Below are 27,059 nucleotides of genomic sequence, written 5' to 3' on the forward strand. Positions count from 1 at the left end.
AGAAACATTTTAAAATCGGCAAAAATCTGCCAATCTTTTTGCCTATTTTACTCACTGTTGTAACTTAAACAAATTCGAATGGACAAAGTATTGAAAAACAGTCAAATGTTCTGCCTGTAATTCATATCTTTATTGTTGTAAGTATTAAGGGACCAAAAGATAAGTTATTTTATTCATTATAAATTTTTTTGAATTTTATCGGCTGATTACTCGGGTTTCAGAATTTTTTGTTCTGCCAAATATTGGTATCGGGCTTGAAAAAAAAAATCCATATCGGCCGGGCTGTACTTTTAAGTCAAGGCACCACTGTTGCTCACATATTGACTTTTATAACGATCCATAAGTTTTTAGATGAAGAAACAAAGAAATGGCTGTAAATCTTGGCTCGTAAGAGTCATTATACGTGTTTAAAAAAAATAAAGTGTCAGGCACAGTGCCCTGCGTGGCCACAAATAAATAGGGGTCATATAAATAGTTCACTTGCGTGTACCTGAACTCGTAGCACCAAGAAGGCGTGTCAGGGCCGCCATTTTGAAGGCGACCATAGTGCAAACGATTCCACCATCGCCGCGGGCAACGTCATCATCTGCTGTATTTGACGTTGGAAACCACGCGGGGCTTGGGCAGCGTGACGGGCTGCATGGCCACACTTCTACAATAAAAAAATAAAAAAATAAAATAGAACTGCCACCAGATGGCGCCAAATAAATATTTTTATATGCGACATGGCTTTGGCCTGACGACAAAAAATAAGCCAGTAAGTGAATGTTGAATCGCAGATATGCGGGGGTTGACTATAGATGCCACAATATGATGGAAAAGGACTATATGAAGCTCCTCAATTTACTTCAACATAGTGCCCTGGCACCAAGAGGGCTTAAGTGGACGCCAAAGCAATACTTTTACATTGGACAGTGCTTTGGCCTGAGCACAAAATCAACGAATAGGAATTTTTCAGTGAATACATTTTTTTTGATAAAATTAAAAACTATATATTTTTTCATGTATGATTTCCTTTTTAATTATAATTGCATTACTATTTTATGTTTTTGCATTTTAGATAAAATGAAAAATAGAACTTCATAATTTATTTAAAAAATCTTTCACAGCATTCTATTGTATTTCTTTAATGTTAATAATTTCCGATGCTTTGTCACAAAATAGGCCAATTTGTAAATGCTGAATTGTGAAGAAGTGAAGGTTCACTTTAATAGTAAATGACGCATTGATTTGTATTTGTTTGATAGTACTTTTTCAAAGATTTTTAAAAAATAACTATTCAATGGGATTTTTAAATGTAAGAAGAGGAGCGCTTGTTTTTTATGAACTCACTTTGCCGGGTGGGGACGCACGGGTCCGGGTCCGGGTGCGGCGTGAGCGGTCCGAGGGTCTGCGGGCAGAGGGTTCTGGGGGGGACCGGGCCGCTCCCCTTCCTGACAGAAGAGAACAACAATAGCAGAGAAGCTCCACGAGAGGGCGCTCCTAGTACACTAGTGTATGGAGGTTTTTTGGGGGGGGGAGGGATACAAAAATGTAAACTTTTTATGAAATTAAAATTAATTAATTGAAACAGCTATTGATGACTGCAATGTAATAAATTGTCCATTAATAAGCGAACTATTTTTTTCATTCCTCACTTCTTTAATCAAATGAATGTATTTAAAGAATTTGATGTGGTATTTATGAAAAAAAATCATTGTATTTACCATATTTTGTATTTATTTCTCTATCTAAATTAAATCAACAAAATAAATAGATACAAAATAATAATAAAACTTAAATTTATTCACAATTCAAATGTCTTTCATTTATTAAATTGTCCACTAATGAACGACAATTGTTGTTTGTTTCATGACAAATTTACTTAATAAGCAATTTGTTATTGACGGACGATCAATACTTACCAACCTGCAGGCGTTTAGGGGGGCAGCGCCACGGAACGCAACGGCCGTCCTTCTCGCCAGCGGCACGCGGACGTGAGGATGAGGATGCGGAGGCGTGGTCGGCGTCGCGGCCAGCGACACGCTAAGCGAGAGAGGCTGGCACCGGGGCAAGCGGCGCAGGTTGTGCGACGGGTAGGGCGGTGGCGGGAGCTGCGCCTGTGGCCCACGGGGAGGGGGGTGCGGCGAAGATGGACAATCGTTCATGTAAGAATAAGCCATCAAAAAAACAAACAAGTCATGTCTCATTTGGAGGACGCGAAATGTGGGCCTCCATAGACGACCCCCGTTGAGGCAGAACCTCAGTAGAACCGAGCCAAAACATCAGCGCTTTGTGTTTAGTCGGGATCAGGCTGTGGGAAAATGGAACATTTTTCTGCCCGATCATCCTCATGCGCTCTCACTTCGAGGTGCGGCACAGCTAAACAGACCCACCTGTCTGAGCAGAAGCACACTAGAACCGAGCCAAAATATCAGGCTGTGGGAAGACGGAACATTCTTCACCATTATCCTCATGTGGTCTCACTTGGAGGCGGGCCACAGTGAAACGGGCCAAAATATCAGCGCTTTGTGTTTGGACCAGATGTTCAAAGTGTACACATGAGCTCATGTGGCAGCCCCCAACCCCGACCACGAGGGGAGGAGGATGACCTCACCTGCAGCGCGCTCAACATCAAACATCCTCGGGAAATCCTCCGCGATGAGAACCACATGCCTCAAACGCGACTAATGCGCAGCAGCTGGGGGGAGGAATGGTGGGAGGGCCGCCGGCTTGCAGGGTGAGGCGAGTCCCGTAACGCCGTGACATCAGCACAGACACCAACATTTGACATGAACAGTCCAACAGCAGCTGTATTGCGCTTCATTGTTCGCACTCCTGATGTATCGCGCAAGTTTGCCGTTGGCGGTTTTATTGGGTTTTTACAGTACACACGCTGTACAAATAGAGTTGCACGCCTTCGGTGTCGTGCCACGTTTTGCCACAACATGCCGGGCAGAATTGAAGTCAACTGCACTGTAAAAACACAAAATCTGACCAGGAATAGTCATCTTATTTGGAGCAAAATCGAATCTGGTTACACATAAATCCCCTTAAAAGTATTATGTTTTTAGACAATTTTATCTTGTTTCAAGCAAAATTTCACTTGAAATACTGCAAGAGAAATTTGTCATTTCAATATGAAAAAAATGCATAATTGAAGCCTTGTCTTTAAAATTATGATTTTTTTTTTTTTTTTTAAACAAATGAAAATTGTCTAGAAACAAGTTAGGTGATGAGTCTTAATTCAAGTGTAACCAGATTAGTTTTGACTAGAAATAAGACACACATTCTCGGTAAGATTTTTAGTTTTCGCAGCGTTAAAGGGATGCAGACTAATGCTTTCTTTGTATGTGTTGCTGCTCATTGTGTGTCAAAGTAACCCATTGTTTAGGTTTATAATTACTGTAACAAGTATGCTAATTAGCATTAGCCCGTCTATGACATTTCCCATTATATGCTAGCATTAAGCTAGCAGACATTGGTTTCGTTTCATTAAACATTTTGGGGTTCAAATATACAATGTTGAATTCTTATGTTGTTTTATGGGTTAGTTTTCCAGTAAACATCAACTGGGAGTGACAAACTGCTTGAAGCAAGCACGCTGTGCCTCTTATTTGGAGAACTGTGCAAGTCTTATTATTTCCTCAAAGTGATGTTATACGATAGTCTCCCATTTCTTGACAGCGAGAAAATACGCTAAGAAATACTTGAACAAGTGTGTTTAATAACGTGAAATGTGTTTAAAGCATTTGTGAAGCGTAAAAAAAAAAGTTTTTTATATGGTCTGTCCATGGCGGCTTGCGATAATCGGGGGTTCGCTGTACCTTAAAGATGGTGGCGCTGTGAGGCAAGGGCGGTGCCGGTCGAGAAGGGGACGCCACGCTTGTTGGCTGATGTCGCTTGGGGGTGGAGGCCGCGCCCGCTGAGGCGCTTACAGACCTGCGAGAACAAAACACCTGTCAACAACAAGATAAACTCAATCGGACGTGGTTTAAAAAACAAAACAAAACAAAACAAACCTGAATTTGTCAGGCGGATCCTTCTTGGCAGTGGACAGCACCCGCTGGAGGCTTTTCCGCTTGATGCACACCACCGCGGCGGCGCCCACCACGGTGAGCAGCGCCGCCAGGACACCCGCCGTCACGTGGACGCCGTCTGTCCTCGGAAAACAAGTTGGGCTTAAAGCGACCGAAGTGCGATAAAAGCGACGCCTTTGCTGAGTTTACCTGCCAGTCGGACGGGACCGCTGTCCACGCTGCCCCCGAAACCGGGCGAGTCGCAGAAAGGAGGTGCGTGGTGCGCCTCGCAGTGACAGTTCTTGTTGTTATTGCACACCTGCCAATGAAGAATTGGGATTATTCCCAAATTTGAAATTCAAATGTGAAATTCAGGTTTGGACACAACTGCGACGGAAAACGGACGCCAGCAGATGGCGACGTTGCATTGCTTTGGATTTGACATCAGCACAGCTTTTGGGTAGAAGATCAAGATTGGGGGTGAATGGCGGCTTGTCACGTAAATTATGAGGACGAGAAATGCCAGTACCTCAGAAGTCGGACAAGTTTAGGCATCACACAGACGTACATGTATGATATAAACAGCATGTGTCACGGTAGGTAGTACACTAGAAATGGTGTGCCATGATAGTGAGAAAAGGTTGTTTTGGTGCTGATTACTAAAGAATGTAAAGTAGAAGCAAACTTTTTTTTCTGGCGGAGGAAGAGAGTCTACGTTTTCTTTGGTAGGTTCAGTGTTTACATTGTCACAGAACTTGAAAAGATCGCTCCCTTCAATATTCAGACAGGACGGTGCACGCCTCTCACCCATACAAAACCTCCAAAAACGTCGGAAAAGCCCATTTACAGCCGTCAAGTTTAATCATGCACCTCATTTAAGACCTAAAAAAAAAAAAACTCGTAACAAAGCCCATTTATTGGTGCTTTGAATCACTTTCCCCTTCCTACTTTCAATGTTGTACCCTCGGGGAAAAAAAGTGGAAAATTGGATGCTCCACTGTAATCGGTAGCTTTTACAGTATCACTGAGAGGATGAAAACACTGTGTAATAGTCTACCAAACTGTACTTTTGTGTGTCACTTTTTTCCCCGAGTGGTGTGAAATCAATTCCTGGCATCAGTTTTTTTTTTTTTTTTTTTTTTTTTTTTTTTACTACAAGGACGAGCACCTGGGACTTTGATGAATGGCACTGGGCGCTAATCATAAGTGAAGCCATTACGCTTAATTGAGTGGGCGGCTTTTGGCGTCCCGGATGACGGATTGTGAGGCTCCCTAACGACTCTCCAGGAGAAAAGGTGGAGGTGCACCCTTCAAGTGAAGAGACCTGTTCAGTTTTGATCATAAAAAAGTTGGTGGCAAAAAAAAAGGGCCTGAATTAAACTGAAATGATGACAATGACAATTCCGTTTGCACCACCAGACAAGTCCCAAAAAGGTTTAGGATTTTTGAAGGAATGTCCTTCAAGGTAATCCATATTAATCCAGCGGAACTTGCGGGCGAGGAAGGTAAACGGAGTGGCTGTCTACTAGTGGTTCCGTCGGAAGTACGGGTGACGCCATGGCGCACTCACCCCTCGCCTGTTACACTTGGCGGCGCACTCGTGCACGCCGAAAACGCTGACGTTCTGGCACCGGCGGTTCAGGCACATCTGAAGAACAACAAAAAAAGTCATCTCCTTAGACGACAACAAAATGGAGGACGATGACAATTATGCGGTCAGGGCGGCGGCGGCGGCGGCGGGCTCACCATTCCGTCGCCGCACTTGGTCCCCGTCAGCACCAGGCCCGGGTCCGGCATGTCGTCGCCCAGGTAGACGTGCGTGCCGCGGCACAGGATCCTGCCGCCCTCCTGCAAGGGGATGTTGGTTTCTATGGAGACCGCGTTGGTGCCGATGACGGGGCGGTTGGCGCCCCCTTGGCACTGGACTTTGCCGCATTGGGCGTCCCTGCAAAAGCGGACGTAACATTAGCGACGCCTGAACAAGCCGCAGAGATGACGCCGGGTGACTTAAGCAGAAAAATATGGAAGAGTGAGGAGAGCAGATTATTATTATTTTTTCCCCCAACTTGACAGCCAGTTTGTGGACCGGGGTTTCGCACTTGCGTGGCCACTTAAGAGCGCCTCGTTGTCTTGGCGTGGGAAAGCCCCAGGACGACCCAGTGGGATGTTCTCCAGCCACTGGAGGCTTAAAGTGGATATATTTGCGCCGATCAAATGTGTAGATATAAGAAAGATGCTAGACGATGTCACCCCCCCCTTACCGTGCGTCACATTTGGCAAAGGATCCTTTGGCGTCTTTGCCACAGTTGCCGTAGGGATCGCCCGCCGAGTTGACTCTCTCAAAGCAGATGCCGGGCGCAGCCTTGGCACCTGCATCGCAGAAAAGTCATTAACTGGACCGGTCAAGCCGAGGCGGCGGGCTTGCGCCCCCCTCTCCGTCCTTACCTTGCCCCCACAGCGTGACGCACTGCTGCTCGTGCGTCTGGCACACGCCGTTGTAGCAGTAGCCGTCCGCGCCGCTGCAGGCGTGCCCGTCGTGCAGGTAGACGTTGGCGGGGCAGTGGGGGCCGTCGCCCGTGCAGAACTCGGGCAGGTCGCACGAGTTGCCCGACTCGCGGCACGGAGTTCCCGCCGGCTTCAGCTGTAAACGACAGGCGTGCGCGGGCAGGGGTGAGCGGTGAGCGGAGGACGGCCGACGGAGCGCCGTACCTGACAGTCGTGGCAGCACTGGCCGTGGGCGCACGTGGCGTCGCCCTTCAGGGTGCAGGTGGTGGCGTTGCAGCAGGGATTCGTGCATTCCTGTGCACGGAACACATTCCACCAAATCAACTGGATTCGTTGGCCTTTTTGGATGAATGACTTTTGTTTCTTAATCATTTATAACACCAAGTGGCTGTTTTTTGGTTGTTGTTTTTTTTTTTTTTTATTACAATTTAACACCAGATATCATCAACAAGGTGAAGAAAACAAAACATTTCAGTAATAACAAATAAATGACCATTATATAAAGTAATTATACAGTACAAATAAGAAATAAAGGTAGTTGTATTCATGTGTCAGGTATAAAATTATATTTCTATTGTAAATGTTCTTTTTTGTTATTAAGTTTGATGAAAATGTTGTTAAAATTGCATTTCAGTTTATACTTTTTAAATCCAGAAAATGAAGAGGATTAAGATGTACAGGATGTATATTTTTCTTTTATTTGTATTAGTAAATATACATTTGGATACATTCAAAGAAAATATCACAAATATTTCCAAGTTGAAACTTAAATAATAGGATTAATTATCCTATTATTTAATGCATATTGTAAAAATAAAATCTTTATATTGTACAGTATATGTATAATATTAAATTACTGCTTTAAAATTATAGCATTATTTGTAAATATTATAATATTCGTGTTTCAAAATCCCAACAGAGGCAATTCATTGTCGCATGATTGAGATTTTTCTTTTTTGGTGTGCGTGTGCGTGTGCGTGTGTGTGCAGATGCCAACCTCGGCTTCGCCGCAGTCGCACTGCTCGCCTTCCTCCACGTAGCTGTTGCCGCACTTCTGCCCGCCGTAGAGCACCTTGACCTCGGGCATGTTGAACAGACACATGCCCACGCCCTTCTCCAAGCTGGCCGCCAGGTCCTTCTTGCTGCAGCTGCTGAACACGGTAGGGAAGGGATACCTGCACGTATGCAAAGACCTTGCAGCGTTTACAGGGGATTTAAAAAGTCTACACACCCTTGCTAAAAAGCAGGGTTATGTGTTAGAAAAAAAAAAAAAATTCAAAACTTTTTACTTTATTAATGTGACCTATAACCTGTACTCTTCTTTTTAATCTTTTAGCAAGGGGAAAGTCAAAATAAACAATAATGTGCTTGCGCAAGTGTGCACACCCTTTTATATCTGAAGATGTGGCTGTGTTCAGAATGAACCAGTCAGCACAGATCAGCTGTTCTAGTCGGCTTTTCCGCTGTATAACGTCTTGATATCCATCTTAAGGGCTACGTACTAGTACGTACGCTCTGTCCTCACTCATAAGACAATTCAGTGCACTAGTAGAATGACTAGTGCACTTTCATAGGTCAACTGTGTCTCGCTAGTAAAGTCTTTTTTCACCAATGTATGACATTTATGAGGACTAGTAGGACAACTACATGCAGAAATGCATGATGGAGTGTTTTTGGATGAGATCGCCCGTCCACGCCCGCCTGATTGTTTTTTATTGAGCTCATCCTCAAATGACGCACGTGCGATGGTCTCGACAGATCAAGAAGAACCAGAGAAGGCGTTTCTAATAACAAATACCATAAATCACACGGGACACACCGGGCGGCACCGCACGTCATAATTTATCCTGACAGAGATGACGCACCCCTTCGATAAAAAAAAAAAAAGTTAAAAACAAGCCTATTTAGAGGCGTCGTATTTAATCACGCATACATATCCCCACAGAGAATCAACAGCCTCTTTCACCTGCATATAACCTGGAAACTCAAAACAAATCATATCAAGGCATAGTAAGAGGATCATAAAGCATCAACACCATGCTTCCAGCATGTACACAATCATGGACCCATGTTGCATAAACGACTGTATTCTGTAGTTCTGGTTGTTTGTTTATATGTGCCCTGCGATTGGCTGGCAACCAGTTGTGGGTGTACCCCGCCTGCTGCCCGAAGATAGCTGGGATGGGCTCCAGCACTCCCGCGAGCCCTGTGAGGATAAGCGGCTCACAAAATGGATGGATGGACTGAACATCTGAAACTGACATGACATCACATATGGGCAAACAAATATGCACACTAGCCCTTTAACACAAACGCTATTTAGTCATTAAACTCACCCTTTGGCATATAACGGAGGATTGGTTCCAGACAAAAAAAAACAAAATCTGTGAATATGTGGGGGTTCACTACGGTGCAGTTGCGGATGAGCAACACTGAAACGCTCACAATGGACTGTGTGCTAAGCCGCGAGGCGTTATAAAGAAATTAAACCATGATTGGGGGTGCGAGTGTCGCCGAAAAAGAGGTGATAGCAGAGTTGTGTGTTTGAATACATTGTCGCGTTAATCCCGGATTAAAAAGCGCACGCCGAGCACAACGCGGAGCAATGAGGATTATTTGCATCACAAAAAAAACAACAACAACAAAAAGTCACGTCTTATTTTTATGTGATTATTATTTCTATGTTTAGCCCTCGACATTTAGTCGAATTTAGAGAGCTGGCGTGCAAACAACAACGCCGGTTTAAAATATTCAAAAGCGGCCAATTTATAAAAAAAAAAAAAAAAAAAAAAAAGCGCGGAACAAGACGGTTTTCAGGGGTGCTTAAGTATTTATCAGTCGCCACGGAGAGATTTTCTGACATTAAACTTGCATGTGTGTCAAAGAATAGCGACTGGCTGGGAATAAGGACGAGGGGACTGGAAAAAGACACAAAGGCGGGATTGTTCCACTGTCACCTAAAAATAGCTGAAATAATATGACATAGTCAATTTTCTTTCCAAAAATAGTCACTTGTCAATCTTTTAAAACTACTTAACTCATTCACTGCCATTATTTCAAAGCAGTTCCCCATATTGCCTACTGTTTTGTTCTATGAGAAAATAACAAACATACCAAAAGGAAGAGGAGACTCTCTTCTTTCAGCAGAAAAACTAAATTTGTTTCGACATTTTTCTGTTCTTTAGTAATCCGCAGTAGAACATGAGTTGGTTTCTCCAAAAACAACGGTTTGTGACCAAAAAGTGGAGGAAACGAGTTTTTGGCGAAAAAGAAACATGGCAGTGACTTTGATGGTAATATTTCTTTGCTGTTGTGACACCTCAAAAATTTGACCGAGAAATAGCTGTTGACGAGTACAACGTCCACGACAGTTGGATGAGTTAAAGAATGGAGCCGGCCGTATGTAGCCCGTGGGCCATAGTTTGCCCACCCTTGATCTGGCATCTGTGAACTTGCCTGTTTTTATTCTCCTTAAGTCCTCCACGCAGGGTTTAAGGCGTGCTGTGTACTGTACCTGAACTAATCACTTCCCCCTCCACAAAGACTCAACGTAGCCACAGGCCGTTAGCGCAGCTGCGGTCGTAAAAACAAAACAAACCAAACCAAACCAAACCCCTCTGCAATTTCATGGCACACTCGGCTCAAAGATGCAACAAAAACAAACAAGAAACACGTTTGCGCACCCGGTAGAAGGAGTCATGATGCAGCCGCCGCGCTCCGCCGTCGCCCGGCAGCCGCACCCCCGCTCCGGCGTGTCATGGTTCATGCCGAAGTTGTGGCCCAGCTCGTGGGCCAGCGTGACCGCGGCTCCTAGCGGGTTGTCCGAATGATCCTGGAAACCAAGCCGGAGTCAGCCACACGCCTCTGCGTTATCGGTCTCACTTAACATGATGCGGTCGACGAGTGCTTCTCAAGGGATGGCACCTCGCTACCCGCGTTTCTGCTCAGTCATGTCACACTTTTATGGAACAATGAAAAGAAGAAAAAAAAAAAAGAATTGTTCATAAATAGCCTTTGAAAACGTGCAGTGAAGCCCTGTTCATGATACGTACGGGCCCGCAATAGGTGACAATCTTACTCAAACTTATTAAAACACACATTTGAAAGTATTTTTAGCGCTCGCTCTCACTCTCTCGATGTCAATAAATGGGAGAATATCGTATGACATCACTGCGATGTAAACAAAAGACTCTCGCGCGCACAATTATCCAAATAAGAGGCCGAGCGTGCTTGCTTCAAGCTTTCAAGCTGTTTATGTCACGTTCAGTTGAGAATTACTGTGAAACTGACACAAAATAAAAGATAATTAAACATTGTACATTTAAACACCAAAATGTTCAACCAAACCACGTATTTTTGTCTTGATGAAATGTCCACCAGCATAAAGTGAAATGCCACAGACGGGCTCACAGAAATTAGCATAGATGTTACGGTATTTCTGCACCGTCAAACAACTGCTACTTTAACACGGCATACAAACGGAGCAACCGACAATAATGACAGGCGTACATTCTTTCAGCTCTGTGGGAACAACAACTGTTTATGGAGTTTACAGTCGTTAAAACCCGTCTCTGCCTCCTCTTAATACCTATTCGTGGAAGGGCGCACCAAATTCCGCCTGTATCTCGGTACTGGTCTCAGTTTTGGGAAAGTGCAACATCAGTAGGTTGTCTTGTTTTTAGGAAATGAAGGTGGACAACAGTCCGAATTGTTACGCTCCAGAATCGCCGAAGGCATTTGCAACGTGAGAAGACACAATTGAATCAATACTGATGCATGTCTGATTTCGTTTCTGCTGTGGTAAAGTGTAGTGAATTTGCAAAAAAAAAAAAAAAAAAAAAAAATGTTTTCCCACATTGTCATTATGGGATGTGGTGCGTAAATAGATGAACAAATAAAGACAGAAAAAGAATTGTAATCAATTTTGGTTGTAACTTAACAAAATGTGGAAACAGTTGAGCGCTGCGACTGCTTTGCAGATGCGCTGTAGGTGGCTCCAGGTGTGCCTAATAAAGTGCACGGCGTTAAATATAAAGCTGCTATGCCATCCTAGCCGGCAATTTGTGTCATCTGGGATGACGAGAGCGCGGAAACATCTGGAAAGGAGCTGTAAGTGTTGATTAAAAACAATAGGACAGCTAATGACAGGCTACGGTTTACACAACAAACGATGGCCGCCGCGTCTTTACAACTTCCCAGCCTCGTTGGCGTTGTGCTTCCGCTCAGACGCGATGACGCGAGTCGCTTAATTGCACCTCTGTCCGCGCTAATACGACGCGTACCATGACGATTCCTCCGGACTGCTCCGCTGTGCACATGCTCATGATGGGCGCCATGCCGATGGTGGTCCCCTGGAAGTACACCCCGCTGACGGGCGAGACAAACAAAATTAATGAAGAAATACCAAACCCCCCTTACTCTTTTTTTTTTTCCCTCGGCAAGAGTGAATCCCACCTGATGAGCTGGGCGTTGTCGTGAGGTTTGCGAGGCAGCAGCTTGACTTTCCTCCAGTCCAGGAACTCGTGCAGGGTGGTGAAGGGGTCCTGCGTGACGGGACACTTGTCCACGTCGCTCCAGACCTCCAGGCCCACCAGGGCCACGCGGATATTCAGGGCCCTGTAGAACTGATCCAAAGGGAGTCGGGCGGGGGTCGTAAATCAGACGGACGCCTCCTTTCCGCCCCTCTGATTGGATGGTTACCTTGTCCACGTAATTGGCAATCTCGGCCAGGCGCTGCTTGACTTTCTCTACGTCCTTGCCGTGCTTCTGAAACTGAGGAGCCGAGCGTTTACAAATACGGGCGCGGATGGAGCCAAAAAGAGACGACGACGACGACCACGACGACGCTTACCTCGCGGTTGTCGGCCACGATGACCAGCTCCACGTACTTGGTGGTGGTCTGGATGTGACGCTTGTGCTGCAACGGAGAATCGCGTCGATAGCGAGTTTGACTTTGGTCGTTAGCAGGCTACTTCCTGGTTGATGGGTACAGGCACCCACCATTTTGAACTCTGGGCAGTATAAATATTGATATATAGAATATAGAGGTAGAACATTGCCCCAGATGATCGCACTACTCGTCACTTTAAACCGCATACACTCCTTGAAGTCTCAGCGCCCTTTATTAGTCACTCGAACTGCTCTAAGTTTCTTTTTGCACAATTGTTTTTTGTCAACGTCTTTATGTCTCCAAAGTGTTCTGTCAATTGACTGTCTGTTGTCGTACTAGAGCGGCTCCAACTACCGGAGACAAATTCCTTGTGTGTTTTGGACATACTTGGCAAATAAAGATGATTCTGATTCTGATTCTAATCAATATAACGTATTTATTTTTTTCTACTATAATTATTTAGAATATATTCTATTTTAAAAATAGAAAGTAATATGGGGAAGAAACATCTTTTGTACTCTTAACACTGTTACTTTTGACAAAAAATATTGATTTTACTTTATCATTATTTCGGGTATATTATATTTTTGAAATACAGTATGGCCCAAAAACTCATTTTTTAGCTTTGACACAGGTTTCGGGGTACATTTTTTGACTCTGGAAACAGTTACCATGGTGACCAACCATTACACCGACGCGGCGACATCCGCCTATTTCCGATTGGCCGAGCGTTCCGCACCCCTTTCGACCTGAGCCTCTTCATCCCGGCAAGCCAACGGCATCGTGTCCCGCCTCTTATCAGCCGCCTGCTTCTTCGATAAGCCACAATGTGCGCGCGTGCTCCAAATAGAAGCCTGCGGCCGCGACGCGTCAGACTTGCGAACCGGGGGGCTGCGGGGACAAACCCCAAAGCACTTGTTCCAGTACGATCTATCAGACGCATCCAATTCGGGAGTGCATTTGTAGCAACATATTGTCGTCCCTCAGGTGCCGTTCGTACGGGGCTGCTTCCATTTTGATGATATGAAGGTCTTTTCGACAACTTTTACCAGGGGCAATCTCACGCCTCAGAGCTTTAACGAGCCGATAAAACAGGAAGACGATGCGAAATAATGGCAAAAAACGTCCACGTTTTGTGTCGCCTTTCACGAGAGATTCAGGATGAGCGTTCTCTTGCCACTTTTTGTTTTGTTCCAGCTGCAAGGAGGCTTCTTATCTTGGGAGCCTCAAGCAGCGTGGCTTATTAAAGAAGCCCCGTGGCTTATCAAAGAAGAGTATTGAGTCGCGTTGCACTCGGTGAAACCAACTACTTTTTTTATTCTCCATTTTGCTTTTGTTGTATTAGAAGAATCTTTATATACTGTCGAAAGCGTGCAGGTAGCAAACTGTCATTTTTGTATCTTTTTTATATTACTTTTTATTTATATATCATAATTTAGTATACGATCGTTTTAGATGTATGACAATTATTTTTTTTGTACTCTTAATACAATGTACTTTTTGTGAATTCATGAAAATGGTTATATTGTTATCATAATTCAACATGTACAAAAACAAACTACCTTAATTGGCCTTGTCTATTCTATAAACTTTTAAAAAAAACGTTACATTTTTTTTAGATCATAATTTAGCCTATTTTTAGATCATTAATAATTTAATATGATTTTTAACGGAATTATGAATAATTGTGTGATATTTTATTAGTCCTAATTAAAATGTATACACAATAGTCTATTTGAATTTCTTATTTACTTACTAAACTGATCCCATGATTCAATGATTAGTAATTCATGTTTACAATGCATACATATTTTGTAGTTTTTAAAATGTTTTATTAGTACAATTTATTGTAGAATATTTTTAGATTATTTGTGAGATTTACTTTAGTTATTTATTGTGTGTTATTGACAATAAGGGTCTATATAATATGTACAATTTCATATAAAAATATAATGTATCAGTCATTAAGAAAAACATTCTTTTCATGTTTTCATTGTAAGTTGTGTGGTATATTTAGATTGATTATTTTTTATTAGTGTTTTAACTTACGATCTAGTTGCATTCTAATAATGAAATCTCATACAAAATATTCTTATTATTGATCATTTATTAATACAAGCTACCTTAATCGACCTCTTGGAGTAAGCCATGACAAATACCCAATTCTTGATCGAGGTTCCCAATGGGAAAGAAATAAAAATAAAAATCGAATTTATTGTTATGGCATTGTTAACTCCTGCAATTAATCATCATCTTCATCAAATGAATTCAAGATGGCCAAACAAAAAGGGAGAATTTTGAAGAGCCATATGTTTGGCGTTCGTCCCGAGAAAGACGCAAGCATTCAGGGGATGATTTGCAAAAGATGGAAATCAGTTTTGGAGGAGGCGGAAAGTCCCCGGCTCGTGTGCGGCGCAGATTGGAATCGCGAGGGTTTCCCGCTTATCGCCATTGATTGCGCGTAACGTCAAGTCTCAGGCAAGACGCTTCCCGTTTGAACGAGGTCGCATGAGGCGGGCTAGCTAAAAGCTGCCGCGCGCGGCCTCGTGCGGGGCAAACGCCGGAGTTTAGCGCGACTCCGCCAGCTTTTTGTCCACCCGCCCACGCTGTCTCCTCCGCACGATCCTAATGGCCGCCATTAGATACAACGGAAGGGTCGGGTGAATTATTCAAATGAGCGGCGGCGCGCTAAAATCTAAAAGTCAGCCTCTTGAATAATTCGCCGTATCTACAATGCAGATTTTCCGCGGGGTAGGATTCAGGTGAATCACATCACGCCTTGGTGTATTCGTTTTTAAGAAACTGGAAAACTATCAAATAATTTAAAAGACGTTGCATTTGAACACATTGGACAGAACGAGACGCGCTAACGAACAAGGTTGGAAGAAGACCAACTGCATTCGACAGGAGACTAGGGGCACCACAAAAAAAATGAGCCACTGCAGCAAAGTGGAGACTGTGGAGTCTAGCTACAGTATCAGGCACAGTAAAAAACAAAACAACAAAACGTGGTATTTGAATGCAACGGTCGGAACGAGATACTGTATGCTCACAAACAAGGTAAGAAGACCAATTTTATTTGAGAGGAGACTAAGGGCATAAAGAAATGTGCCATTGCAGCAAAGAGCAGATTGCGGAGTCCACTATGAGGCAGAGAACCAGGGTAGGCTAAACCTATGTACATTTTGAGCCAATTAGGTACCGTGGATTTGAAAAGGTTGCCACTTCAAAGAAAAACAGAGCGCTGCAGCAAAGCGGAGACTGTGGAGTGTAATGCTGCTGCTGTTGGTTATTCATTTAAAAACGTATCGCGCAATTTGCAAATGTTATTCAAGAGGAGGCTACGGGCAGCAAAAAAAAAAAAAAAAGTGGAGACTGCGGAGCATAACACCGCTGACCATTTAGGTAATCCTCACCCTGGTGCTGAAGGATTTGAAAGGGTCGCGGTCCGGCGGCGGGCCGGGCTCGAACACGTTGAAGTGATGTCCGCAGGTGCCGCTAGTCAAGCGGAGGTGTTGCGTTGCGTAGATCCAGTGAGTTCCGTGGGCGCCGCGGGCCGCCGGCTCCACCACGTACGATCTGCCGTCCACAGATATCAACCCCCTGCGCACGCACGACACTCGCTTTAACCCAAAACCTGTTGCGCCGCCATTCGGCGTCTTGACAGAGATCACCTAAACATTTTAGATGCACAAAATTCGGATTTCAAGACGAGCTTAGGGTTTAAAATTAGTCTTAGTGTTACTAGGTTTCCAAGTAGGGTTTACAGCCTGGGTTAGGGTTTCGAGTCTGGTTTACAATTTCAGTCCTACAGTGGGGTTTCATGATGGGTTTCGGTTTCAAATCAGGATTAGTTTTTGAAAGTGGGGCTTGGAGCCTAGCCTGGGTTAGGGTTTCAAGTATCTGAAGCTCCATAAGGCCGAGGGCACGCAAATGTTTTTTTGCGTGTGTCGCGCCGCTCGCTCATTCGTTCTGCTGATAACACGCCAACGGACTGGAGTGTGCTGCTGATAAGATTAAAGGCAGAAAGGGCGGCAAACTCACTTGAGCGTGGCGTTGCAGGTGCTCATGCTGACGTCAGAGTCCGGATCATGCTCCACCTCGCCGTGGTAGTAGCAGTGAGCCTGGCGGAACGCCACAAGACCATTTTTACATGTGCAACCGACATCTTAAGGAGGAAATATGAGTAACGGAACCGGACTAAACCTCATTTCCTACAGAAGAATCCTGTTGAAACCCTAATTGTTTTTTTGAAACCCTCACCCAAGCTTGAAACACAAATTTCAAACCCTAACCTTGACTGGAAACCCTAAAACCCTGTTTTGAAACTCTAAATTGAAATCCTAATCCCAGCCTGGAGCCCACATTTGAAACCTGAACCCTGGCCTGATAACCTACTAGTTTGTTTTTTGTTACTAGTTTACCTTACTAGAACCTAACCTTAGTTTGAAACCTCAATTTATCCGTCCAACCCAGCACTGAATTGAAACCCCAAATCTGGTTTAAGATCTAAATTGAAATCTTAACCCCAGCCTGAAACCCTCATTTGAAACCTACACCTGTTCTTGAAACCTGGACCGTGGCCTGAAATTGGACTGGGTTTTTTCTGTTACTAGTTTACCGACTAGAAACCTAACACTTTTTTTGAAACCTAAGTTCTCTTTTGAAACCCGAAACGAGAGTTCAAACCCAAATTTTGCAAGACTGACCTGAAACCCCGAATCTGGTTTGAGACCATAAATTGAAACCCTAACCCCAGGCTGAAAGCCAAATCTTTGCTTGAAACTCGAACCCAGGCCTGAAACCCGACTTTGAAGCCCTAACCCTCGTTTGAAACCTGACCTCTTGCTTGAAACGCTCATTGAAAGCCCACATTTTCCAGCCCACAACACTTCACCCAAAAGAAGCAGCAGCTTCAAGAGTTAAGCGTCACTTCGTATTTGGAGAATGAAAGCGATGTCTAGTGACATCTGTATTTGAAAGAAAAAGCGAAGCATGTGAGTTTTAAACAAGAACAAGAAGAGCTTATGAATATTTCATTTCCTTTGACTTTTCAGGCAGACTTCGTCTCCAATTCGACACTTCCACTCCGCCTACTGTTTTTTTTTTTTTTTTTTTTCAAGCATATCCATTATGAACGAGGGAAGCTCCCAAAAAAAACCTCCCGAGTCACTTCTCTGGCCTCTGTCGGACGTTTTCCTCCCCAAACTCATCAAATATGAATTTCGCGAGCACAGGAAGTGAGGATTACGACATTTTCTTGAAATTATACAGATTTTATAGTACCTTTTTTTTTTTCTCTCTAAAATACACATTTTTTTCATCCAAAAATATTACTTACCACAGTAACTTTACTCTCATAAGATCACAGCATCTTTTTTCTCCAAATGTTATACCTTTCTTTGTCCTAAATATGAATAATTTTTTATTATTTTTTTTTTTCTTAAAAAAAAATATGACTTCTCATAAGATTACAACTTTGTTCTTGTGGTCTGTTTTTTTTCCTTTTCTTTTCTCCCCCCAGTGTGGCTCTTAGTCATTTGTAATGTTTCACGTGTGTGTTAAGATGAAAGAAAAAACAAATGTGAATAAGAGAATTAAAAAGTAGCTTACCAAGGAGTTGTGCGAGTCTGCGACTGCGGTGCCGTCATGCAGGTAATGAGTTTCTTTATAGTTGCTTGCAAACAATCCCCTAGAATCAAAAATAAAGACAACAAATGATCAGCGATGACTTTAAAAAGCGAAAATAGCTAGCACACATCGGAATAGTCGCCAACCAATTTTTGTCATCGACAGCAAATGGTCAACATCAAAAGACTTTAGGTTAAGTTTTAAACAAGAGAAACGAACTAGCACTAAGCTCGCACGCCAGGCTAACCCACTAACCGTCGAAGATATTTGTAACCATTCGATTCATAAGCAACAAGGTCAACACCAACAAATGCGCTGTGTTGAGTTTGAACCATTTTTTGACTGTACACGCCACCACGTCTTTCGCGCTGTAATCATACCAGGAGGACCCCACCGCTCTCGTATCGTTTGATTTGGTCCCAGACCACCTGAGGCAGGTTTATGGTTCTGAACCTTCGCCCGAGACCCGGTTGATTGACCCGGTTGATTTGGCCTGCATTGTACGGCTCCAAACGAGCTCCGGGATCGTTTGGGGTTCGACCAAATCAACCAGCCGAAGACCACCTCTGGCGGTGCGGCCCAAGTCAACCGTACTAAGACTAAGATCTTTCGGTGCTAACTGGACAAAATCCCTGCTTTTTGTTCACATTTGGTCGCAATGTCCTCCCTAAACGGTGACACGAGGACAGCTTTTTTTCCCAGCAGATGATTCTCATCGACGGCAACACACATCTTTGCGGTTCCAGCCTTAAGACACAATGGGACCTCAAAAAAAAAAACGGAGCCGTAAAACACGTTGAAGAGTTCAAAGTGCTCGGAACACTCTTGTTGTACTCTTCTGGAACACACTGGGAGAAATGACAACAAACGCTTATGCGATGACAAGCCAAAGCAGAGTAAAGGGAAAACAAGTGTTCCCGCACAACAACTGCCAGGTGGCTTAAAGACGGATAGAGAGCCTTGGGGGAGATGGTAGAGAAGACGAGAGACGAACAAAAGGATTGTCACAGGGGTGAGGATAAAAGCTGAGGCCATTTGGCATCCGGGGATCAGACGTTCAATCCCTTTCTGGCACTTTTGTCAGCTGCTTGGATAACCAGGCTAGAGAAAAAGTGTTACCTTGTAGTAAACCCTCACAATAAAGCAGGAGCGACTATTGCTAATTGACCTTTTTCGCACATTAACACCAGAGCCTCCATTACTGTTGTTGGACGATACCACGCAGCCGTATATTTGCTGGGGCTGCACGTCTCATTCAATCCGGACAGCGCAAACCCCAGGAACCTCTGGACTGCGGATGGGTCGCATAACTCATTTAGAGTTATGCGACCCATAAAAGCAAATCTTGGAAGGCCAATTAATGCGATAAAAGCCATCAGAGAGACTCAGGAGGCAATGTGCTTTTAATAATATGCCGGCTTCACTTGTGGAAAACAAAAAGTTGTGAATGCTGACCTGTTTCCCAAGGAAAAAAATGTTCTGGGATTGAATCATTTTTCCAGAAGCCCGGGAAGAGATCCAGTCCTGCTGGCTGCGATGAGTCTGACATCAGAGCCAAGTAGAGCAGAGAGACAATTCCCAGTGATTAGCCTGATCCCGACACATAACTCCCAGTTTTCCATGTTGCTTTTTTTGCAGGCAGGTGCCGCAGATGCTCTGGGATCGGTAGATTTGGTCCACATCTGCCAGAAGTGCTCTCGGAGAGGTCGTTTCGGTCCGCGTTGCATGGTTCCAAATGAACTCTGGCGCAGAGCAAATCAATTGGTCTGCGCCCACCTGCCAAAGGTCGTCTCAGGCCAGTTGATTTGCTCCGCGTTGTACAGTTCCAAACAAACTCCAGCAACGACCCAAATTAATGAGTTTGACACAAACTGGCAGAAGTGGTTTCGGACTGGTCGATTTGTTCCACATTATACGGTTCCAAATGAACTCCCCAAAATCCTGGAGACAGGTGGTCTCAAGCCGGTTAATTTGGTCTAAATCATCGGTCCAAGACCTCCTTTGGCAGACAGGTTGATTTATTTTGTAGCGTACACTTAGAAACTAACCAAATGAACTGTTTTTTTTATTTTTGTTTTGTTTTTTACATTGTTGGGTGAAAAAGTCTGCGTGTGAACGGTGACCCCTTTCCCAAGCATATATTGTAAAAGAACTGAAGAAAAAAAAAAAAAAAGGTTACGGCAGACGCATTTGGACTTCATGTTCAGGAAAGATGTGAACGCGCTGCGAGAAAGCCAGCTCCGTTCATCATCATCACTATTCTTAACACCCGCCTGCTATCGCGGAGCAGCGAGACGGTCAGGCGCGATAGCCATTAGCATCCGCGGCTACGCAATTATCAAAATGACAGTCACCTCCGGATTGATGCGGTTAAGCCCGGGCATGGCCCTGGAAATCAATTAAGTGTCATCTCCATCCAGGACGGATGGCTCAACGGATCCCGTTTACAGGCGACGCAGTGATGAATAGCTCCCCCTCAACAAAAGGATGAAATCATTGGAATCGGGAGAAGAAGTGACAACAAATACAGCCGACGATGATATATCGAGGTACACACGCAGAGGTCAGTTGGTGGCTATTCAAAAGCGCATTACTGAGTTTCTCAATTGGCTGATTATCTGAACACAACGCAGTCCATACGCCACGTTTGATTACAAAACCGGACGAGGCCCTCGAAGCAATGGCGCTGACCTTGTGCAATGGACTTGTTTGAGTTAGGCGAGTCATCAAGCTTCGCCGACGAGCTCCGCCCACACGCATTGAGGGAGATTATAATGTTGCGCACTTTCGCGTCCACCAACTGTCCAGTCAAATTTGGTCGTGATGAGACAATACTGCTTTGAAGCAAAATGGCAGAATCCCTGTGTGCTTTCGGGCCTGGGCTGCTGAGACATTTTTGTGCGTCTACTCATGATCGATGTGTCTCCCAAATCTCGTGACTCCAAGTGGAACTTGTCACAGGGGCTGAATTTTCCAAAGGTCCAAGGGGTTGCAATGCCGCCAATTTGGAAGCTTCTTATCCGAGACCTTCAGCAGAAAATACGTTTTCACCAGGATGAATACGCCGGGAAAATATCGTGAGTTTTTGTGGGGGAAAGCCTTCAAAATGGCCCTTTCTTTCGGAAACGAAGCAATTTCAAGTGGGCCTTTGCACTCCACGCATCACGAACATATCCACAGCCTTCACCTTTTCCGCAGTTTGTGGCAGCCACATTGCAAATTGGGATAAATTCAATTTTGTCCCTAACAATTCAACACGAAACACCCCCATAATGACGGAAAATATATTTTTTTTTCTGCAAATTTGATGGACAATAAAGGCTGACAACTCCATCGCTTCTGTTTGTCATCTTTTTTTACCCCCCCCCCCCCATATATATATATATATATATATATATATATATATATATATATATATATATATATACATATATATATATGTTTGCTCGAGCGTTCATAGTACGGCTTTGAGTGTCTTTGCGAGAGCGAGGACGGCTCACGACAGATCGAGCGATGCGTTCTTGTTTGTCAGCGAGAGATTATGCAACGGAGAACGGTGTAAATCTTTATAAAAAAAAAAAAAAGGCGCTGGGTTCAAAGTTAGCAATGAGCGCTTTCAAGAAAAAAACTGTACATCTTGTTGGGAATCAAAAACGGCCGCGAGGTTTTTTGAGGGTTATCCAAGGGACAGCGTCATCGCCGAGATCCTGCAGGAACACAATCGAGCTACTCGGCAAAAAAACAAGACGATGACAATGGAAGTACAGTAATATCGACTTCCCTTTTGGAGTAAAAACAGCTCATCTCATACTGGACAATTTTCAGCCCCCGCATCCAGTTTCACTTAGCGACATAAGATTAGCTCGGCATTAGGGGTCGAACAACTCAAGATTTTTTTGTCGTCAACGATAATGCGATGAAAGTCAAGTCGAAGATGCTTTAAGAGTAGTGGCGACTAGTGGCGATGGGAATAGCCCGAGCTAGCGAGGCTAACCGCTGTTCTCATCCGCAACTAGCTTATTTTCGTACTCCCGGACCCGCGCAGACCAACGTACGAAGACGGTGCTGTGTTGGTGGCCGGGCATTTTGCTGATCCACGGAGCGTTTACAGTCCGGCGACAGCGGCAGATGGGCAACTTGAAAGTCCAAAGGTGAATTGCCCGATCGGAAGACGAGATGCCCCAAACGTGATTAGCGACGAGTCGACGAACCGGTTCAACATCTCGGAGGGATTTCTATGATTGATGAACACGTGCCTGAAAAGACACAGGAAGACGGCCATTCGCTTTGAAGAGGACATCTGTGGGTCATTGTGGATATTTTTCAAAAAGGAGGTCGTCCTCAAGATTTTGTCCCATTGCTAACACATTTGAACCATGCATACTATAAACCGAATTGCCAACAATTTGACTTTGTGTCATTGTGTGTGGGCGGAGCGTGGAGGAGACATTTGATGACTCGCTATTAAGTCTGGGAATTTCATCGATTTGATCAGTTTGACATTGTTTTCCGTGACTCGAAAGGAGGCGGGTGGAAGAAAACCGCAGTCAGTCGCGCTGAACATTGCCAAAGACATGGTGTTACAAAGGCAGTGACTTATCTGCAAGTTGGAAACGTTTGACCCAAAGTATGTGCTTTCAAGCAACAAATGTTTTGCCGAAACACTTTCAATGCTTGTTTTGTATCAGGAGAAATAACAGAAATTTCAAAATCCACAAGGGGGTTCGGGGGGGGGGGGGGGGGGGGGGGGCATTTATTTTCATCATTGTTATTTGCGTTTTTTTCTAAAAGCAAAGAGGGAACAAAATTGATTAAAACATTTTGTTGGAGAAAAAAAAAAAAAAATCGGAGATTTAATTTTACGGCTACCCGGACCCGCTCGCCATAAAAAAAAAACAAAAAAAAAAGCTCCGGTAACCGTGACAGAAATACCAGAAACATTGTAGGAAAGTACCCTCCCGTCTTTACTCCCACCTCGGGGCACAATTCAAATAATTAAAGCTGGAATATAAATAAACTCTTCCTCTCTTTGTGTCTTTCATGCAGATGTCCTCTTTTTTTGTGGTTAATATCACATTTTGATGTATTATGCGGGCTCGGTTGCACACTAAGCAGCCGTCTTTCTGATCGAAATCTTGAGAATGTGCAGAAAAAGGCCTCGGAGGAAGAAGAAAAACAAAGAAATCAGAGCGAGAGCAGGTCCAATTTATTGGGGAGTACATTAGTCGAACTGTAAATCTTCACCGGCGTCTGTTAAATTCGATTTTGCTGACAAAAGGGCCTCTTGAAAGCACGCTGCTTTCAATCGGGTCTCAACGTCGCATCGCGATTAAATTCGCCAATGACGCAGCGCGACGTCGTCCGTCATCTTCAGGCCCATTCATCGGAAGGAATAGTGTGAAATTATTCTTCGCCATTCGCAAACATCACTTGAACAAGACCCAAGTATCAGTTGGTAAGCTTAGGTTAGCTTCGCTTTCGTGACTGGTAACCGTGACATTAACTGAAACTTTGTCAGAAAGTGCATCTCCGTCTATCCTTGTAAAGAATTAAGTGTATTTCCAGGGGTGGGACACTTCATATTCATATTTTAAAACTTCTTTGGACTGGAGCAAATTCAACCCCGAGCGACATTTGGAAATGTATTCATTATTAAGTGGGACTTATCATAATCAAGTCTTAATACTGTCGTGTTTCTTTGAAATAGCGCGTAGGGCTCGGCTGGTGATTTGGATTAATAATGATCCTTATGTATTATTTTTTTTACAATTTGTTTCACATTCACTGGCTGTGTTTTATGTTTTGAAGGGCAGACAAGTTCCTGTAATTCATTAGATGAACAAAAAGAACTTGAAAACTGGGTGCTACTCAGTGGAGGGTGACAGACGTCCGCCGAGGCTGAACAATACGGATTTGAAGAAAGAAATCACTTTGCAAAAGAGTCCAAAAAAAAATAAAATAGAATTAATTCCTTGTTCAGTTCAGTGGCATTCTTAATGTAAATGTTGCAACTAACAAACAAACTGTTTCAAAAGAATAGCTCGGTGGCAGCATCCATCCATCCATCCATCCATTTTCTGAGCCGCTTCTCCTCACGCGGGTCGCGGGCGTGCTGGAGCCTATCCCAGCCATGTTCGGGCGGGAGGCGGGGTACGCCCTGAAGCGGTCGCCGGCCAATCGCAGGGCGCGTAGAAACAAACATCCTTTAGGCGTAAATAGGGAGACACCACACCTGGAATTTTGGACCGAAGAAGACTTTTGGATGAAAGGTAAAACGTCTTCAAGAAACAAGAACAGTCCAGTTGCCTTGATTCGACCCTTGCGGAGCCTAACCTTTGACTCCGAACCCTACACCAAACTCTAAACCCTAATGCCGAACTAACCCCGAGCTTCTATCTGCCTCGCCTCACTTTTTCCGGTGGATTTTCGTTCTCGTGTTTCTGGTGCTAAAGCTGTCTCCGGTTGTTTGCAGTGTGTTCTTATGCAAAAAGTAATTGCATTCTTTTTTTCTCTCGGCACTGATTTATTCGACACCTTCAACTCGGTGAATTGCTGCCTCCTCCACTCAAACGCTCTCCGTCACTTGAACGGAAAAGCGTGGAACCGCTTGCGACCTTATCTCCGCGGGGTCCCTGCGCTCCCGTAGCCTCTTCATCGACGCCCGGCGGGGCCTATTGGTCGCTCGGCAGCCCCATCCGCTCCTCCGTCGCGGGAGGAATTTACAGGAGGTGCGAGCGAAGAGAAGGTCAACCAGATAGCTGGACCGGCAACCCGCTTGGCAACGCTCGCCTTTTTGCTCCGGCTCGGAAAAGGCGGGATGGAATTACAGCGAACCCTGGCGATCCGTGGGGCCCCGAAGCAAATACAATTAATACAATTTCTGATATTGAATTTTTTTTTACATTGTAGTTTGTTTACTGCAGACGGGATTTTTAAAGGTTATTTGTTTGCAGCGTGACTTGGTGCTGCACCACTGATATGCTATGAACTGATTTGATTGGTTGACTTGATTTGATCCAGCGCTGCACTGAATTCTAAACATAAAAAGGCAACACGTTGGGATACGCTTATGCAACGAAATCAAAATGAAGACATTTGAGACAATTCGGATGCACTCCGTTTGCAGCGGTATCGGCAGACACTCAAACCCAAGTGACTTGGACTCCAAGTGCAAAACAAAATTTGATCAGGAAGTCATTGATTCAACATAGAAGCTTGGTCACGACAGTGCGTCTATTTTGACCCGGAAACCCTAACGACACGGACGATCTCACAGATATCCGCGGAGCCCTCGGCCAGTGATAGCAGCGGTCACGGGGAGGTTAGCGGTTGGCGGGAGGAGTCTGGAAGCTTCTATTTGTCTTTGCGACAGAGTGTGTGTGTGTGGGGGGGGAGTGATTGTCTTTTACGGTCAGCAGCCGCCGAGGTGACGGCGAGCCTGCAGAAAATGAGATTTCACCGGGATTTATTCGGGTCAAGAGTAGGAAGCCGCGGAGATTGGAGACGTTCCCGTCGAACCGCCGCTTTTGTGCCGCAGGCCCGGGGCGTTTCCACTCATTTTTGGCCATTCCGATTATGCGGTCGTACGCTGCACGCGAATGGCTCCCTGCAGGCGTCCGCATCTAATAGGAACGCCGCCGAATGTTTGCGCTGTACTTGCCGAGTCCTCGGAGGCGCTCGTTTTATTTGGCCATCGCCAGCACTCGCCGAATGTTCCCACCGGTGCGCTTATGGCAGACACTCGGGCAGGACGACGCGGTTTGTCAGGACACACGTTGTTAAGGTTATTTAACCGACCACGACACCATGATTACAAAGCTTAAGTGGGAAAACTGCTAAATACTACTACTAATAATACAAGACCATACTGCGCAATGTAATATGATAAATGTCTCCAATATAATATGATGAATTGTGATATGATGCAATGCGGTGGCATATAATACGATACGATATACGTCATCCAATACTAAGCGATACAAATCGATGCAATACGTGCAACGTGTTGCAATATAAAATGATACGATGCAATGCAATATCGTACGATGCAAATGTATGATTTACATGCTGCGACACATTGCGATGAGATAATATGCGATATGGTACAACGGCATATGATGCAATATGATTTACTTCAATTACAATATGATATAATACAAGTGAAACAGATAAATAGCCAGACAATGAAAATAATGAAATGTACAAATCGTATAATCACTTTTTCTACGGTTACATTTGAACTGCCAAATTATTATTATTCTTTTTTGGGGCGATTATAATGATGTTTGACGCAAGTGACGAGTAAATCTTAACAAGTCGTCTCCCTACAGGCATTTTCTTTGCCTATTTTGCCCAGTGGACGAGATCTAGAGAAGGTCTTCAAAGTCTGATTTCGCCCTTGTTTTTCTTTTATAGGCCTTCTGAAGCGCAAATATGAAGACTCCGTTGGCTGCACCAAACGGCACCACTTGAAATGTCTTCTACTCATCAACTTTCCGCCAGTCGCCACTCCAAAGGCGAAGGCCTCGTCTGATTAACCGTGGACGGCGCGGTCCGCCTTGTTAAGTAAGCGCCGCTCTGAGCATCAAAATAATTGGAACTTCTGAGATGCTAATTCAAAAGAGCGCCTGGCCCCCGCTAAAAAAAAAAAAAAAAAAAGCTTTTGAAGGAAGTAGTTAAAAGGAAGAGACACGTGGCTAATGAATCAGAGTATCACAGGCTAACAGTTCATGGGCCATCAGAACATCTTAACTGCACAGGCAATGGTTTAAGCCACTTTTTAACATTCCTCGCCACCACAAAGAAGCGAACAGCTCTGTAATTCGACGACAATTAAGGGACAGAACGCCGCTGCGAACGGTGAAAATCCGCAATCTGTATAAATGCTCACGGGATGGTGGCAGAGCACATAAAACAAAGCATCCGCGCCACGCTTCTAGCATGTACACAGTCAACGGAGCCAGGGAACGTCGGTGACTCGATTCCGCCGTTAAATTATTCAACGCAAACAAAGGACCTTCACAAGGTTCAGCAGT

At 44.3% G+C, this 27,059-nt stretch overlaps 1 protein-coding gene across 2 annotated transcripts in view; it reads right to left on the reverse strand.

Annotated features, from left to right (window-relative positions):
* Positions 1-239: 239 nt before the first annotated feature.
* Positions 240-27,059, reverse strand: part of LOC133395293 (disintegrin and metalloproteinase domain-containing protein 12-like) — a 38,977-nt gene continuing 12,157 nt past the window's right edge. The window contains exons 4-23 of one of the 2 annotated variants that reach the window (XM_061664066.1): positions 18,007-18,085; positions 16,438-16,517; positions 15,810-15,996; positions 12,355-12,420; positions 12,204-12,275; positions 11,958-12,127; positions 11,786-11,870; positions 10,187-10,335; positions 7,501-7,678; positions 6,708-6,797; positions 6,444-6,639; positions 6,260-6,368; positions 5,745-5,943; positions 5,569-5,646; positions 4,209-4,317; positions 4,002-4,137; positions 3,807-3,921; positions 1,909-2,099; positions 1,333-1,433; positions 240-652 (exon numbers count right to left, since the gene is read on the reverse strand). In XM_061664066.1, coding sequence (XP_061520050.1) covers positions 477-652; positions 1,333-1,433; positions 1,909-2,099; positions 3,807-3,921; positions 4,002-4,137; positions 4,209-4,317; positions 5,569-5,646; positions 5,745-5,943; positions 6,260-6,368; positions 6,444-6,639; positions 6,708-6,797; positions 7,501-7,678; positions 10,187-10,335; positions 11,786-11,870; positions 11,958-12,127; positions 12,204-12,275; positions 12,355-12,420; positions 15,810-15,996; positions 16,438-16,517; positions 18,007-18,085 — 2,566 coding nt within the window. In that variant the 3' untranslated portion in view covers positions 240-476. Of the gene's footprint in view, positions 653-1,332; positions 1,434-1,904; positions 2,100-3,806; positions 3,922-4,001; positions 4,138-4,208; positions 4,318-5,568; positions 5,647-5,744; positions 5,944-6,259; positions 6,369-6,443; positions 6,640-6,707; positions 6,798-7,500; positions 7,679-10,186; positions 10,336-11,785; positions 11,871-11,957; positions 12,128-12,203; positions 12,276-12,354; positions 12,421-15,809; positions 15,997-16,437; positions 16,518-18,006; positions 18,086-27,059 lie in introns of both variants that reach the window. The other variant, XM_061664067.1, reaches the window with a different exon arrangement.

The sequence above is a fragment of the Phycodurus eques genome, chromosome 19 (genome assembly GCF_024500275.1).
Source record: "Phycodurus eques isolate BA_2022a chromosome 19, UOR_Pequ_1.1, whole genome shotgun sequence".
NCBI lineage: Eukaryota > Metazoa > Chordata > Actinopteri > Syngnathiformes > Syngnathidae > Phycodurus > Phycodurus eques.